Raw genomic sequence first — 17,522 nt, forward strand, 5'->3', positions numbered from 1 at the left:
AGATTAATCTAAATTAACGTGTTATTTTGACAGCCCAAATATATATATATATATATATATTATATTTATATAATAGTTCATTTAATTTTATTATTATTAATATCATTATTATTTATAGATAGATATTCAGTGGTTCCAAAATACAGAACATGGTAAAATAGAAAGTTATTTGTAATAATAGTTCACAATATTACTGTTTTTACTGTATTTTTGATCAAATAAATACAGTCTTTTTCTTGACTTCTTTCAAAAACAGTAAAATATCTTACAGATGACTAGTAGTGTATTTATTTGTTTGTTTGTTTGTTTGTTTCCCACTAGACATGCAGAGCCTGGAGAAGTTGCTCAGAGACGCTATTGTTCATGGCCAGCCCAGAACACATCGACCCTGGAAGAAAATCCTCATTCTTGTGGAGGGCATCTACAGGTGATTAAACACTCTCACTTTCCTGGAATTCATCTCATTCATGCAAATGTGTAATTCTGCACTCCTGTGGTTTTCTCAGGTGTGGAACATGTTATCACATTTACACTGCTGCACTGTTTACAATTTAACCATCGAATGAATTGCCACACATTTAAAAAGTTAAATCTACTCTAACCTGTCCTTTACTTAGCATGGAGGGCTCCATTATACGACTGCCAGAAGTTATAGCCCTGAAAAAGAAGTACAAGGCCTACCTTTACCTGGATGAGGCTCATAGTATCGGGGCATTAGGACCCAGTGGTCGAGGGGTGGTGGAGTATTTTGGACTGGACCCGAAAGATGTAGACATCATGATGGGCACCTTCACAAAGAGCTTCGGTGCTGCTGGTGGATACATAGGAGGGAGGAAGGTATGAAGTTCAAGTGCCAATTTGTAATTGCAACAAATTTCTGACCAATAGCAGAAGCCCAAACAACAACTTGTTTATATACTCTCTTTATATTTTATATGTTAAAAAGGTTCTTCTGACACTTCTCATCAGTTCAATACATCCTTGCTGAATAAAAGTAAATATCCCTAAAAAAACAAAAAAACAAAAAAACTTACTGACCCCAAAAGTTTGAATGGTAGTTAATATTTGACTTAGTCTTTTGTAAACCTCATAGTTACGGTTAACTTACAGTATATACAAAGCCTACAAAATATTTAGGCATTATGAAACTGTAAGTGTCATTTTTTTGTTTTGTTATGTTTTAGGGTACGTTTACGCGACAACAATGCACTAAAAAACTTTTGCGTTTTTCAAGAACAGATGACAACATTGTCAAAATGATCCCCATTCACACGGATCTGTGAAAACGACTAAAAATGCTGTATTATTCATGTCAGGCCAAGTGTTTGTGATGTGACTTTATAAAGAAACACTACACGCCTATAGGCTGAACATGTAATACACATGCGCATGACGTCACCATTTTCACACATTTGCATTTTTGTAGTTTATACGGAAATGATAATGCTATCATTTTCAAAAACACTTTTTTTCCAGGCCCCCAAAACGCCATTGTCATGTAAATGAATAGCCAAAGTGCATAAAGTTTTCCGTTTTTAGTTGAAAATGGTGTCGTGTAAACGGCCCCTTAGTTTTGGTCTGTCCGCTTGTGTTCTTATTGGTTACTATGATTACTTATGAGTAACACACCTGTTCTTTGTTCCGTTGATTAGCCCTGCATATATTTAAGTCCTTATTTTCCTTCAGGTTCTTTGTTCAGTGTCCTCTATGTTTATCATGGTTGTGTTTCTAGTTTCTCCTGCTTGTTCCCTGTTGGATTGATTATTTAAAACTTATTTGTTTTTTACCGCTTCATAACAGCCACATCCTGACAGAAACGTCTTGCATTTTCATTCTTTAGGATTTGATAGACTACCTGCGAACTCACTCTCACAGTGCAATTTACGCCACCTCCATGTCACCTCCTGTCGTGGAGCAAATCATCACTTCTATGAAGTGCATTATGGGAGAGGATGGAACGACAATAGGTGAGTTTTACTGATTTTTCTGCACTTTGGTCATAGGGCTGTGATGGTAGGCATGACAACTGCGCCACCGAGGTGGTGAAGTTGTCACCGCGGTCGTGGAGTGTCACCGGCGGTAGTGTGACGTCATATATAATATATATTTATATATCTCAGAGATCGCGATAACTGAAAATTGTCCGTCTTTAATGGAATTTGTTTAGCAGTGACGGGAAAAAATCTGCAGCCCGTCCGTCATTTTGACAGATTATGTAGTTTGTATGTAAGCTTGTTGTAATTCCCACACCCTGTCCAGTAGGTGGTGAGCGCGCTCCAGTGTGGCAGCAGAGCGCGAGTTCAGTCTCCAGAATAAAATGAAAACGATGCGCTTGATTACACACCAGACGAGCACCCAGTTTAAGTAAATTGTATAATGATAAAGTTACTTATGCATGCTTACGTTTTTTTATTTTTCTTGCTGACTAAGTTTATGGTCAACGAATGGCTTTTCTGAGGTATAATGTTACGTGACATTGGCAACACTGACTGAATTGACGTGATACAGATTTCGGTAAGCTACTGTATCTTTCAACATATTTTTTTTTATTTTCAGTCATGTTTATTTCGTTCTGTACAGTAGAGGAAAGGATGATCGCATTCACTCACAATCCGTGACGAATTCAAGATGAAAACTGAAAGTGACGCAGCTTGTCTTTGATCAACTTTCTTTTCATAGTATAAATAAATGCAAGCCTATGCCTATTTGCTTACCCTGTAAGTTCATGAATAAAATGTCTTATCACTAAAATATAAAAATTAAAATGACGGGTAATATTGATTATGATGGATTTTTTTTTACGATCCTGTCCATCAAAATGACGGCTAAACGCAAGTCTAACGCAACCTCTAAAATATATATTAGGGCTGTCAAACGATTAATCGCAATTAATCGCATACAAAATAAAAGTTTGAGTTTGCATAATATATGTGTGAGTAATGTGTGTAAATAATATGTTTATATAAATACACACAAATTAATGTATATATTAAAGAGAAATATGTTATTTATGTACAAAAAAATGTATTTATATATAATATAAATTATATAAAAAAATATATAAATACATATACTTGTAAATATTTCTCAAATATATACATGGATGTGTTTGTATTTATATATACATAATAATTACACACAGTACACCCACATATATTAGGCAAACTCAAACTTTTATTTTGTATGCGATTAATCGTGATTAATCGTTTGACAGCCCTAATATATATATATATATATATATATATATATATATATATATATATGTATATATATATATATATATATATATATATATATATATATATATATATATATATATATATATATATATATATATATATATATATATATATATATATATATATATATATATATATATATAACAAACCCCGCCTCCCCTTCGGACCCCACCACCGCAACACCGGCGGTTGTTGTTGATTTACCACCGCGGTAGTAAAAATTTGCCACCGTCACAGCCCTATTTGGTCATGCTTTATTTTAAGAATCTGAGGCACCCAAAAAAATAAATATTGTCATAATTTACTTACCCTCAATGCCTTTCCAAACCCATATGATTTTATTTCTTCCATGGAACACAAAAAAGAAATATTGATCAATATAATGGCCACTTTTTTCATTTGAATGTGGATTGAAGCTTTCAAGCTTTAAAAAGGAGAGAAAGCACCATAAAAGTTACATAAAAGTAGTATCGTCCACATGACGATAGCTTTGTGTGAGATGAGACTGAAATTTAAAAAGGGTGTGTTGGATCAGGGTAGGATCTGAACTCTGCAGGTAGGTAGGAACAGGATTGGGCACCCCTGATTTAAAGTATATAATGACACCCTTTTCGTTTTTGGGTGAACTTTCCCTAAGTTGAGTATGTTAACTGTGCATCATTCGGTGCACCACAAGGTGGCAGGATTGATCTAAAAATAGATAATCAGCTTGCAAGGATGTACCAGCATTTTGAAGCTGCTTTACATCATATTTGTACCTTTATTTACCTTGGCAGAAGGTGTTTTTTTTTTTTTTTTTTTTTTTTTTTTTTTAAACCAAAGTGTGCTAGAACTTGCATATTGCAACAGATAATTCATATAGCACACAGATACAAATCAAGATGCCAGACATTAAATCACATGGAATGTTGTCACACTACTGATCAAGAGTCATTTGTTCTGTTCACAAGATGAATGTGTTAGGATTAGCAAAATCAGCCCAGACTTCTGTATGTTCACCAATATGCATGAGAGTTTGTGTGTGTGTATGTGTCAGTAGTGTAGTAAACGCATACCCTGTCCTCCTCCATATGTCATTTCCTGTTCACATGTATAGTACATCTGCACATCATTGACTGAAAAGCATCCCTTTACTTTGTCAACTCCATTGTTCTTGTCTTTGCTTTATCGACCCGTTTTATTTCACTGTGAAAATACAATCTTTAGGTTTGTTTGCTCTGTGCGCTCTGGATAAACTTGGCCCAGAAATTGAAATAAGTGTTTCTCGAGGATCACTTTGAAGTGAGATGAGGGGGGGGGTTAGATCTGTCGATGTGAGATTTTTCTTCATACAATTTCCCAGTGCTCATAAAATGAGACTGATTAGTTCAACAGCTGTACACAAACTCTGTCCAGGTAAAATATTTAGCTCAAAGTTTAAACTTCAGAAATGTGTTAACAATTACCCATGTAACTAGTGTGATCTGGCCCTATGGTTAGACCCACCAAACTGCCTCTTTTCCTCCCTGCCACTCAATCAACGTTGGCAGCTACAACAAACAGGCTCAGGCCCAGGTGAAGTGCTCAATATGACAAATACGAGAATAAAATTGCTTGGCTAAGGGCTATATTCATCTCACCACAAAGACTTCTTGTTCCCGTCATCCTTGCTGTCTCCCAGTGACTTTTTTTCTTCTCATTCACCTGCTGACGGACTTTCACCAGCATCCCACGTTGATGCAAAAAAGCTCTAGACTCTTGACTTAAGAGATTGTCCTGCTCTTTTCTGCTCTTTCTGGCATCAATAAGGTGTTTTCTTTTATATAATACTGGCCTGGTTTCACAGGCAGGGCTTTGCCTAAGCCAGGATTAGGCCTTAGTTCAATTAGGATATTTAAGTAGCTTTTATAAACGTTCAATAGAAAAAAACATTACTGGTGTGCATCTTGAGACAAAACTATGGCACTGACATAATTAAAATATGTCAGTACAAGTTGCTTTCAGTTAAAACAGCTTAAACATGCATTTTAGTCTAGGACTAGCTTAAGCCTTGTCTGTGAAACTGGGGGTATACGTTTTAGAACTCTGTGGTGTGTACCCAGCATTTAAAAATAAAAGGCATTAAAGGGTTAGTTCACCTAAAAATGAAAATAATGTAATTTATTACTCACCCTTATGTCATTCTACACCCATAAGACCTTCGTTCATCTTTGGAACACAAATTAAGATATTTTGATTAAATCCAAAAGCTCAGTGAGGCCTCTATAGACAGCAAAGCCATTCAAACTCTCAAGATCCATAAAGCTACTAAAAACATATTTAAAACAGTTCATGTGAGTTCAGTGGTTCTACCTTAATATTATAAAGTGATGAGAATACTTTTTGTGCACCAAAAAACAAAATTTTCAACAATATCTTGTGATGGCCACTTTCAAAACGCTGCTTCGGAGTGTTACGAATCGAATCAGTGGTTCAGAGTGCCAAAGTCATGTGATTTCAGCAGTTTAGCCTTTGATAGGAGATCCGAATCACTGATTCGATTCGGAAAGCTCCGAAGCAGTGTTTTGAAATCGCCCATCACTATATTGTTGAAAAGTTGTTATTTTGTTTTTTTGGCGCACAAAAAGTATTATTGTCGCTTTATAATATTAAGGTAGAGCCACTGAACTCACATGAACCACTGTAATCGCATGAATACCTTTATGGATCTTGAAATTTTCAATGTCATTGCTGTCTATAGAGGCCTCTCTGAGCCATCGGATTTAATCAAAATATCTTAATTTGTGTTCTGAAGATGAACAAAGGTCTTATGAGTGTAGAACGACATGAGGGTGAGCAATAAATGACATTATTTTAATTTTTGGGTGAACTAACCCTTTAATGCCTTTTATTTTTAAATGCTGGGTTCACACCACAAGATAATCGGGCTGATTTTGGGCCGATTTCTCCCCTTTAATCCTAGGTATCCATGATATCATGATATTTTTAGTGATATTTGTAAATTGTCTTTCTAAATGTTTCATTAGCATGCTGCTAATGTACTGTTAAATGTGGTTAAAGTTACCATCGTTTCTTACTGTATTTACGGAGACAAGAGCTGTCGCTATTTTCATTATTAAACACTTGCAGTCTGTAAAATGCATAAACACAACTTCATTCTGTATAAATCTCTCCAACAGTGTGTAATGTTAGCTTTAGCCATGGAGCACAGCCTCAAACTCATTCAGAATCAAATGTAAACATCCAAATAAATATTATACTCACATGATCTGACGCATACATGCAGTATGCATGACGAACATATTGTAAAGATCCATTTGAGGGTTATATTAGCTGTGTAAATTTTGTAAATGCACTGTATTATAGTCGAGAGCTCGGGGGGCAGGGAGCGCGTGATTTAAAGGGGCCGCACGCTGAATCGGTGCATAGTTAATGATGCTTCAAAATAGGCAGTTAAACAAATTAATTAAAAAAAATATATGGGGTATTTTGAGCTGAAACTTCACAGACACAGTCAGGGGACACCTTAGACTTATATTACATCAGTAAAAACTGGGTCTATGGCACCTTTAAGAATGACTGAACCTGTTCGGAAGAATGTCGGAGGCACCCCAATCGCGAAATCAGAAATCCTGATGTGTGGGGGGAACCCCGAGGACAAACACGCACGCTCTGGAGATTATCATGTGAAACGAAACAATATCCAATCAGAAAGCGAGCTGACAAACGCAGTTATGGCGCAGCACAAAGTTAAATGGATTTGGACAGCAGAGATGGAGGATCAGCTTGTCGATTTGTGGCAACAGCATGAGTGTTAATACAACATGTCCTGTAAAAAGTATCAAAATGACTCCAAACACTATCAACGCAATTCCTGCCTATCGTCCGTCATATTTACTCTGAAGTCTCGAGAGATTTTGCAAGATTTCCCATGTTCACAGTCAGGACTTTGGTTGAAAATCTGTTTGTGTGTGGTGTGCTGTCTTTGTCACATCAACGTTCAGTTTTACAAATGGGTATAATCTCAGAAGGGTGAACAAATAAGGTTTTTGGTCATCACAATAAAAATAACATTTGAAGTGCTGGAAAAAATATTGTGTGTGCGTGTCTATTTACAGACACAGCATTTTTTATTCAAACGTTCCCATTAGCTTCGTCTTTATTGCAATCAATAAAACGGGTTTATTGGCAAATTAGGCAAGTGTATATATCATATACATGATATATATCATTATCTAATTTTTATATAAAATTTCTCATATCACGAAATGGGGCTGGGACAATAAATCGATTTATCTTGATTCGTGGATCGATTTTCAGAATGCATCGCGATTCTCTCTCAAATTGATTCTGCGCTTATTATTCAAACGTTCCCATTAGCTTCGTCTTTATTGCAATCAATAAAACAGGTTTATTGGCAAATTAGGCAAGTGTATATATCATATGCATGATATATATCATTATCTTGAAATAAAATTTCTCATATCACGAAATAGGGCTGGGACAATAAATCGATTCATCTCGATTCGTGGATCGATTTTTGAGATTTTCAGAATGCATCGCGATTCTCTCTCAAATTGATTCTGAGCTTAGTTTTTAACAGCAGATGGCGCTCTAGGCTGGTTTTTAACCACACACTCAAATGCTCACAAAGAGCGCTGAAGAATGCTCGTGTGTTCGGCTGAGTCTGAGAATGTACTTGCACCTCAGAATGCTTTTATGACGTGAGATTAATGTAAACAGCCCACTGCAAACACCCTTGTAATTCGCTTCAACCTTTTCAAACTTTATGAATGATTATTTTATAGAAGGTTCGAGTGGTGTGTGTAAGGAAGTGGAAGCAAGCAGAGTACTGGTGTTTGTAAAGCATGCAGTGCCATCTGCTGTTAAAAACTAAGCCCAGAATCGATTCGAGAGAGATTTCGGAAAATCTCAGAATTGATCCAGAATCATTTCTCGATTCACGATTTAACGATTTATTGTCCCTGCCCTAATAAGAATTTGGTTATATCGCCCAGGATTTATCCAGAACTTCAAAGAATTGTTGTGCGACATTATTTGAATGCAATTGGAGCTCTAAGGTGCACACATTAATAACAGGTTACTAGGGGTGTGACGAGATTCGTGGCACGAGATCCGCGAGACTAAACTGTGACAGATTTCTCGTCGAGGCGAAAAGTAGTCTCGTGAAGTTGCCATGACAGAGTGTTAGGATGATTAGGAAAGAATATGCCACTGCTACATTTACATTATGCCTCCACTGTCGTTTTGCTTTGTATTTAAATAAAAAAAAACATTTAATTCAGTTGGATAACGGTCGCCGCCGCTCCATATTTACAGAGTACGCGCGACCGTTTAAAAGTGAAAGTAAACGCGCGCGCGCATTCAAACGTGATTTCAATACCCCGCATTTTGAAGGGCTCACTGATGAATACAGATATCTCTCAAATGAAAGCATTTTAGGCTGGGCAGTGTAGTGTAACCATTCTCAGTCTGTATCAAAGAAAAATTTGGTTTATTTGTTTTGAATATTGGGGTGCGATTATGGTTGCATTATTGTAAAGTGTTACCATAAAAATGAATAACAGTTTTCTCTTCTTATTATTTACTAGTAAAAACAATAAGGTTTCATTTGTTAACATTAGTTAATGCACTGTGAACTATCATGAACTAACAATGAATGACTATTTTTATCAACTAACAAAGATTAATAAATACTGTAGCAAATATATTGCTTGTTGTTAGTTGATGTTGGTTAATACATTTAATGTTAATAAATGAGACCTTATTGTAAAGTGTTACCATTTTTATTTATACTGTTTTTATTTCTGTGATCAGTTTGAGGAAAGGAGTTCAGTTAGGAGGTCAAAAGCTGTAGAATCTCATAATTCATGTACAGTAAGGTCTGAAGAGACTGACATCACACAGGAGAGAAGTCAGTCAGTTGAGTTAGTGGCAAAACCTTTTACATTACTTGAGTATTGTTGTCTTTTACTGCGTATGATAATTCAGTCTCAGAAAGTAGAACTGAAATGACATTCATTACAAAATGATTAGTTAAAACATTTCAAATACACCTGCAGAATATTTTTTCTAGTCATGTATTTCGCCATCTTGTCTCGTCTCGTGAACTCAATCTCGAGTCTCGTCTCGTCTCGTGAGATACTGGTCTCGTCACACCCCTACAGGTTACCGATTAACCGATGACATTTATTGTAGATTAACTGATATTGGAGCATGCAAGAGTGAGAACAAAGGTGGACCCAAACAATCAGAGTGTTTGTGTGGGTTTGTTGGGGGTTGATCCACAAAGAAAACTAATCAAGCAAAGGTCAACTGGGAGACATCCTGCGTATCCTCATGGGAACTGAAACCGTTTCGTTCCTTCTTCTTTGGTCCTTTCATTCTCGATTTCTGTGGCCCACTCCAGCCTCACTTGTTCTGTTCTGTTTTACCCATAAGTCAGAGGCAGTCATGTTTGATTTGAAGCCTGCAGCACTGTATTGATCTGACAAGTGACTTCAGTGTGAACAAATTGTCTCCAGCACTCATTTACTGCCAGGCTTACATTTTATTCTTTCATAATGTGCCATTTAATTTCACTTGTTTTAAAACAAAGATTCCGATCACAACTTTATAGCTTATGCAATATTAAATTGTTTCAATAGTTCTTGAAGACAGTTTGACACCTACTTAATTCATATGCCAAGTTTGTTTTGGATGTCATACTTGGAGGTTCACTGTACACTCTAATTTTAGCCAATGTGGTGATTTCATCATCGGGTGTTAATTTGTTCTAGTTCTTTATTTGAATTTGTCCTTTCCTCCATGCACAATGCAAAATTCGTATTCTCAATGAGTATTTTCCTGTTAAAATATCTAATAATATTTGAAAGATGATCGGTTTAGATGTGAAGCAACACTGTGTACAATATTAAGGCTTCAAGATTTATCTTTTATATTCAATATAACTGTATTTTGTCTAATTGCACTGGCAGATTTTTTCCCACTTGTTTTAAGTATAAACTTGTTAAAAACAAATGAAAAAATCTGTCGGTGCAATAAAAACGCTTATATTCAAGATAATGAAAACAAGTCTTAAAATCTTATGCATTGTTGCTTCTCAAGTAATTGTTTTAAGAATTTTTATATATTTTTAATGGAAAACAAGTCAATTAAAAACTAATTTTTTTGCAGTTTAATGAGGCAGTTTTGCGGTTTGTCCTGGCCTAAATTTTCAATTCAGAATACAGATGCAGATGCAGATGCTTTTACAGTCTAGTGGTTTCATAGTCCGACGTGTCCCTGGCCTGAGGGGAAATAAAGTTTTCTTTCGATCAGATCTGGCTTTCAAACCATCCAAAACTCCTGCCGTCCCCACACAAACATGCAGTTAAGAAATATTCCTCGCCTTGTTTGTTCTCAGGAGAAAATGAGCTCAAAGAGAGAATTCGGAAGATTCTGCCTCGTAAATCACAGTAGTTACCCAAGTTGGCATTTTTATCTTGTGTGTGGTGATTGGCATACCTGATCTCATTGTTAAGTCTGATTACTTTTCTGTACACACAGGCGGACTCGACAAACACTGGACATTCATCTTTGTCTTGAGGTGTTGACTTGCTCTGCGAGAGAGAGCCGATACACATGTTTTAGGTGTAAGAATGTGTTTACCCACACCCCCCTCAGAGCAGGGTAATGAATTGTTATTCCAGATGTTATGATGTGCTTCTGTTTCTTTGACACTTCCATTGTTGTGCAAGTATTTCAGACAAACAGACCTACCCTATCTTGCATCCATTGACGACTAGAGCTGCAACATCTAATCTAATAATAAAAAGTAACCAACAACAGACTTCATTTTCGATTTATAAGGTCTTTGCACGGTGCACACAGAAACTCTGTGGCATCGATGATTCCACAAAGGGTTAGTTCACCCAAAAAATGAACATTCTGTCATTAATTACTTACGGGTTGTGGAACGACATGAGCGCAAGACCTTCATTCATCTTCAGAACACAAATTAAGGTATTTTTGATCATCTGATGGCCTGCACTGACAGCAAGAAAATTAACACTTTAAAATGCCCAGAAAGCTACTAAAGACGTATTTAAAACCGTTCATGTGAGTACAGTGGTTCAACCTTAATGTAGTGATGGGCGATTTCAAAACGCTGCTTCATGAAGCTTCGAAGCTTTACGAATCTTTTGTTTCGAATCGGTGGTTTTGAGCGCATCTCAAACTGCCTAAGTCATGTGAACCATTTAAATTTGGTTTATTGAAATCACGTGACTTTGGCAGTTTGATACGTGCTCAAAACCACCGATTCGAAACAAAAGATTCGTTAAGCTTCGAAGCTTCATGAAGCAGTGTTTTGAAATCGCCTATCACTAGATATTGTTGAATGAAGTCGTTATTTTGTTTTTGTTTTTGGCACACAAAAAGTATTTTTGTCGCTTCATAACATTAAGTTTGAACCAACTGTAGTCACATGAACTGTTTTAACCCTTAAATGCATACCTCGGGTCTTTAGTGACCCAGGAAGTCATTCACTACCCTCCTCCTCGTTCATTTTTTAAACTTAGACATCAACCTTCTTGGTGTTCCTCAATCAATTCATTATAAAGAGTATAACAAGAAGAAAAATCATAAAAGTTATAAAAGAATGCCTATTTTTGTATTAATTTTTTGTAAAAATTGTATAGGGTCGCTAACAACCCGAGGTGTGTATCAGTGTACGTATATTTTTTCTGCACAACAATAATTGAATCTTAGATGACGAAATAAGTGCAATTCACTTTTATTCCACAAGGTGGCAATGTCTGATACACAATGCTGAAGTGACGACTCATTCAGACAGAAAACGAAATAATAAGAAAAACATGAAATGGCTCAGCGATTTACTGCAGAGCAAGTACTGAACACAATCAAATATGACTGTAACTGTTACTGGATGGATCTGATGAAGCTGTTAGAGATCGAAATATTGATTTTGAAGATGTTGAAAATGATATAGATTTGAGAATACATTTGAGATCGCGAATGGGCTCATATTTGTGAACTCAAACATAAAACTAGCCCATTATTTGCTGAATTTACTGGGAAATGAGCTCTGACGAGGACAGTGATGATGGCATAAAACATCTGCTCAAACTGAGCCCTTTCAAGCTCCAAAAGGTAACAAAATATCCTTTATTTTATTCTTCTGTAATTGTTACTCTAATATCAGAGGAGTTTTATATTATCACGACAGGGTAGAGATCCTTCCGTGTTAGATATAGATCCGGGTCGATAAAGACCCGAATATGTAAGAATGATTGGCGAAACAGTCATGCATTTAAGGTTTAAATATGTCTTTAGTAGCTTTCTGGGCATCTGAACGTGTTAATGATCTTCCTGTCAGTGGAGGCCTCACAGAGCCATCAGATTTCATCAAAAATATCTTAATTTGTGTTCTGAAGATGAACGAAGGTCTTACGGGTGTGGAACGACATGAGGGTGAGTAATTAATGACAGAATTTTCATTTTTGGGTGTAACTAACCCTTTAACATCTATGGAACCTCTCCATTCCACAATTTCTTTATAGAGAAAAAGGGTTCTTTAGGTTATTAAAATGTTCTTTACACTAAGAAAAACGTGGTTCTTTTAAGAACAGTTCACTAAAAGGTCAAAAAACCTTTTGGAACCTTTATTTTTAAGAGTGTATTATCACTTTACAGTAGCAAAAACTGCATTTCCATTGAAAAACACATTTGAAAAATAGAGCAACCACCTCCATCAGGTGCGTGTACTGATTAATGTGCTTGAGAGTGGTTTTTCCCTTGTGCGCTTGCTGGTTATATTTTTATCTGCAGTTGTCAATTCATGCAAGCATCTACTTTTTGCAAAAAAACACATCTTTGGCAGCAAGCAAGTCTTCGTTAAACTTCTCTAAATGAGTACAAATACACATAAACCCATCAAACGTAGTGCAGTGGAAAGAAGGGTACAATAATGTTGGCAGTATGTTGTTGGACATTAAATTTAGCTTTTAAATTGACAACATGTAATTGAAATCCTGCATGTAAAGCAAGTAATGGTATTTTTATGAATATAATATCTTTTATAGATACATACTACTGCTCAAAAGTTTGTGGTCGGTAAGATTTTTTTTATGTTTTTGAAACATAGGCTTCATTTATTTAATCAGAAATACAGTAAAAACAGTAATATCATGAAATATTGTTTCAGTTTAAATTAACTTTTTTCTATTTGAATATATTTAAAAAAAATAATCATTGTGAAATAATTTATTCCTGCGATAGCAAAGCCGACTCCATTCTCTAATGTTACATAATTGCTGATTTAGCACTCAAGAAACATTTCTTCTTATTATCAGAGTTGAAAACAGTTGTACAGCTTAATATTTTATTTTTGTTGAGTTCAATCTTTTTTTACTCTCACTTTACTTTGATCAGTTTAATGCTTCATTTCTTTCAAAACAAAACAAAACAAAAAATCTGACCCCAAACTTTTATACAGTAATGTAAATGTACAATGTCTCTGACATGAAAAGTGATGTTGCTTTGATCAGAGGAGTGAATATGAATGGCTGTGAAATGAATCAACCTGTAAGCGGGTGTAAAATCCCCATTCACTTTCCGCCGACTTGGACGGCAACATCAGGATCGGGGACAGATGCTAGCTTGTGACCATCATAGCCCATGAATGATTGAGGCCACAGATTTGAGCCTGGAAGGAGCTGCTGTGCTTCCTGTTGCCCTTCTCCTGAGAGGTCCTCGTAAGGGGCGAGGAGGCTTTCGGCACGTCAGCCACCCTCAACTCCATACTGGTGCTTTTACTTATCTCCTCCCTTCAGATGAAAAGGAAGTGAGAAGGAACTGGCGTTTCAAAAAAGGGAAACAGTCCCCACATCTGGAAGCTCTTTTGGTCCCTTTCGCTGCCTCTCTCGCTTCAGATCCTCCAGCTCCAGGGTCTGGAAGAAGTTAGCGGGGGTGTGCGTTGTGAAACTAGCTGTTGAAAAGGTACCCCAGAAAGATTTACTTTGGAGACTCGCGCTCCACCTCGGTGCTCTCGCCCTCCCCCAACACCCTACGGCCCTTGCTCGCTATCTCAGCGGCCCAGTGTTGGGCAGCTTGAACTTCCGTTAATGGCTATTGCTTTCAGATGCTCATTTTCATAGAGTTGCCCACCTGAGATGTTTGCGTAACTGATCAGTTCTCTTCAGCCATTCATTAGAACCTCCACAGGATCCTCAATTGTTAGGGCTGTCAAACATAATGGCCACAATTTAACTGATTTTGATGAGAACAGGTCTCCAACCATGTTTCATTTATTCTCATCAGGTTTCTTTGAGTGACTCTGCTACTTTTTACACTATTAAAGGTGAAATGTGTAAAATTCAGGAGGGTCTATTGACAGAATTGCAATATAATATACATAACTATGCTTTCAGTGGTGCATAAAGACCTTACATAATGAACCGTTATGTTTTTATTAACTTAGAATGAGCCATTTCTGTCACATACACCACGGGTCCGCCCTCCATGAATTTAATTTAAAGTATTGTTGTTGTCTTTTATGTTTCATTTTGAATGTCTGGTTACATTTTTAAAATATATTAATGCTCAGCTTGAGTATCATTTAAAAAATGCAACCAGAGAAGTTCAAAAGCATCTAAACACAAAGAATTTATTAAATTGCTCCAAATATATACATTTGCACTATTGTTCGAAAGTTTGGGGTCTGTAAAGTTTTTTTTTAAGTTTTTTTTTATGTTTTTGAAAAGTCTTTATGCTAGGCTACATTTATTTGATCAAAAATAATATTGTGAAATTTTAGTATAATTGAAATGTATTTTAAAATGTAAATGTATTCCTGTGAATTTTCAGCATTACTCCAGTCTTCAGTGTCACATGATCCTTCAGAAACCATTCTCATATTCTTTGAACGTTCTTTTGACATTATAAATGTATTTACTGTCACGTTTCATCAATTTAACACATCCTTGTTGAATAAAGGTATAACTTAAACAGAAAACAACTGACCCTAAACTTTTGAACAGTACTGTATATTTTTATTCACTGAATATTAGTTTTTAAATTAGATTACAATATTCGAAATGGTTTTCAAAATGTGTTTGAATTAGACTAGAAACTACAGGAATATTGATGTGAATGAAAATATATTAATGAAATTAAAGGATTAGTTCACTTTCAAATAAAATTTTCCTGATAATTTACTCACTCCCATGCCATCCAAGATGTTCATGTCTTTCTTTCTTCAGTCGAAAAGAAATGAAGGTTTTTGATGAAAACATTCCAGGATTATTCTCTTTATAATGGACTTCAATGGCCTCCAAATGGTTGAAGATCAAAATTACAGTTTCAGTGCAGCTTCAAAGGGCTTTAAATGATACCAGACAAGGAATAAGGGTCTTATCTAGCGAAACGATCGGTCATTTTCGAAAAAAATGTAAATGTATATGCTTTATATAAACAAATGATCACCTTCCAAGTGCTTCTGCCAAAACCGCACCTTGGTATTCTTCAAAAAGCTTACGCTGTATGTCCTACGCCTTCCCTATTCTACCTACAGAACGAACGCAGCGGTAGTTCAATTTTTTCCGTAAGTAGAATAGGGAAGGCGTAGGACATACAGCATAAGCTTTTTGAAGAATACAAAAGTGCGGTTTTGGCGGAAGCACTTGGAAGGCGAACATTTGTTTATATAAAGCATATACATTTACATTTTTTTTCAAAAATGACTGATCGTTTCGCTAAATAAGACCCTTATTCCTCGTCTGGTGTCGTTTGAAGCTGCACTGAAGCTATAATTATGACCTTCAACCGTTTGGAGGCCATTGAAGTCCACTATAAGGAGAATAATCCTGGAATGTTTTCATCAAAAACCTTAATTTCTTTTTGACTGAAGAAAGAAAGACTTGAACATCTTGGATGACATGGGGGTGAGTAAATTATCAGGAAAATTTTATTTGAAAGTGAACTAATCCTTTAATCTTCTGTGAAAACACAAAAGAAGATATTTTTAAAATGTCTCAGTGTTTTCTTGTCCATTCAGTGAAAGTCAGTGTGGTCCAGTGTTGTTTTGAACCTCAATGACTTTAATTGTATGGACAAAAACAGTTGAAACATTCTTCAAAATATCTTCTTTTGTGTCCTACAGAAGAAAGAAAGTCAAGCTTAGAACGACGTGAGGATGACAACGTTTTAATTTGGGGTAAAATAGCTGATACTAAAAGATTTAATCTGAAAATTGATAACCACTGCCAAAGATCATAGCGCTACTTTATTCGGCCGAGGAACCAATTGTAGGAATCACGAGGAACTAAATTGGGCTTCCAGTGTGTTCAGCGTCACACATTGGCTTGGCTTAATTTCCTTAACACAAAGCGGCTGACCCGGTCATGACTCGTGGAACCTGCTTTATCTGTCAGTGGCCAATTTACATTGGGGGATTGAGGAAGGAGTCCAGTTTCACAGCCAGTCTCCTTTCAAAAGGGCTCATCAGATAGAACCTCAATAGCCCTGTCATATTATTGACTAGGCCGAATTGTTTATTTATGACCACTAAAAAGCAGAATTTTACAAGGCCAGACAGAATGTTAAGTCATAACAGCAAAGCAACTTTTTCAACCTTATAGTTGTCACCCTACAGGCACGGCAAGAATGACAATTGCTAGATTTTTGGCGTCTGAATGACACCGGGGTGAGACATTGTCACAGAGCAGGAAATTCCTCCGTTCAAGCTTTTAGCATGCATGGAATGTTTGACGAAGCAGAACCAAGGCTTTCGGAAACGTAAGACCTTAAGCATGGCTCTCAGATCACTGCGGTGGACTAAGTGTTTTAAGAGCTCCATTGACGTGGATCGCTAGGCAATCCTCCCCCCGGGAACATACGTCCCACTTCAAGTGGGAGCTGATGAAAAATCAGGACACTAATTTTTCTGTTTTGTCTGGATTTTTGGAACCATTCTGGAAGATTGCTTGCAGTATAATTCTCATCAGTGTATTCTTCTTCCGCACCAATCACGCACTGGATCATTGCAGGCTCTTGTAACCTGCAGCACCAGGGCTTTGTTTAGATTAAAATCTCCCTGGCATTAGACATCAAGCTTTGATGGATCTGAATTGAGATAAAAAGCACTTTGGAAACATAGATAGTAAACATCTGATGCTTTTTCTGTGTGCAACGAGCGTGTGCCTTGATATCGCAGGGGAATGTTAAAATGAGCAGGTTTTAAATATTTCTTCTTGAACAGTTTCAGATCTACCGATCGTGGAG

General features: G+C 36.4%; 1 protein-coding gene across 1 annotated transcript in view; it reads left to right on the plus strand.

Moving 5' to 3' along the window:
- The window catches only part of sptlc2a (serine palmitoyltransferase, long chain base subunit 2a), a 36,221-nt gene that overhangs the window by 12,139 nt on the left and 6,560 nt on the right, over window positions 1–17,522 (plus strand). Inside the window, exons 7-9 of the mRNA XM_048190788.1 lie at window positions 322–427; window positions 618–837; window positions 1,841–1,967. Of these exons, the coding sequence (XP_048046745.1) occupies window positions 322–427; window positions 618–837; window positions 1,841–1,967 (453 nt within the window). The remainder of the gene's footprint in view (window positions 1–321; window positions 428–617; window positions 838–1,840; window positions 1,968–17,522) is intronic.

This window comes from Megalobrama amblycephala, linkage group LG5 (genome assembly GCF_018812025.1).
Source record: "Megalobrama amblycephala isolate DHTTF-2021 linkage group LG5, ASM1881202v1, whole genome shotgun sequence".
Lineage (NCBI taxonomy): Eukaryota > Metazoa > Chordata > Actinopteri > Cypriniformes > Xenocyprididae > Megalobrama > Megalobrama amblycephala.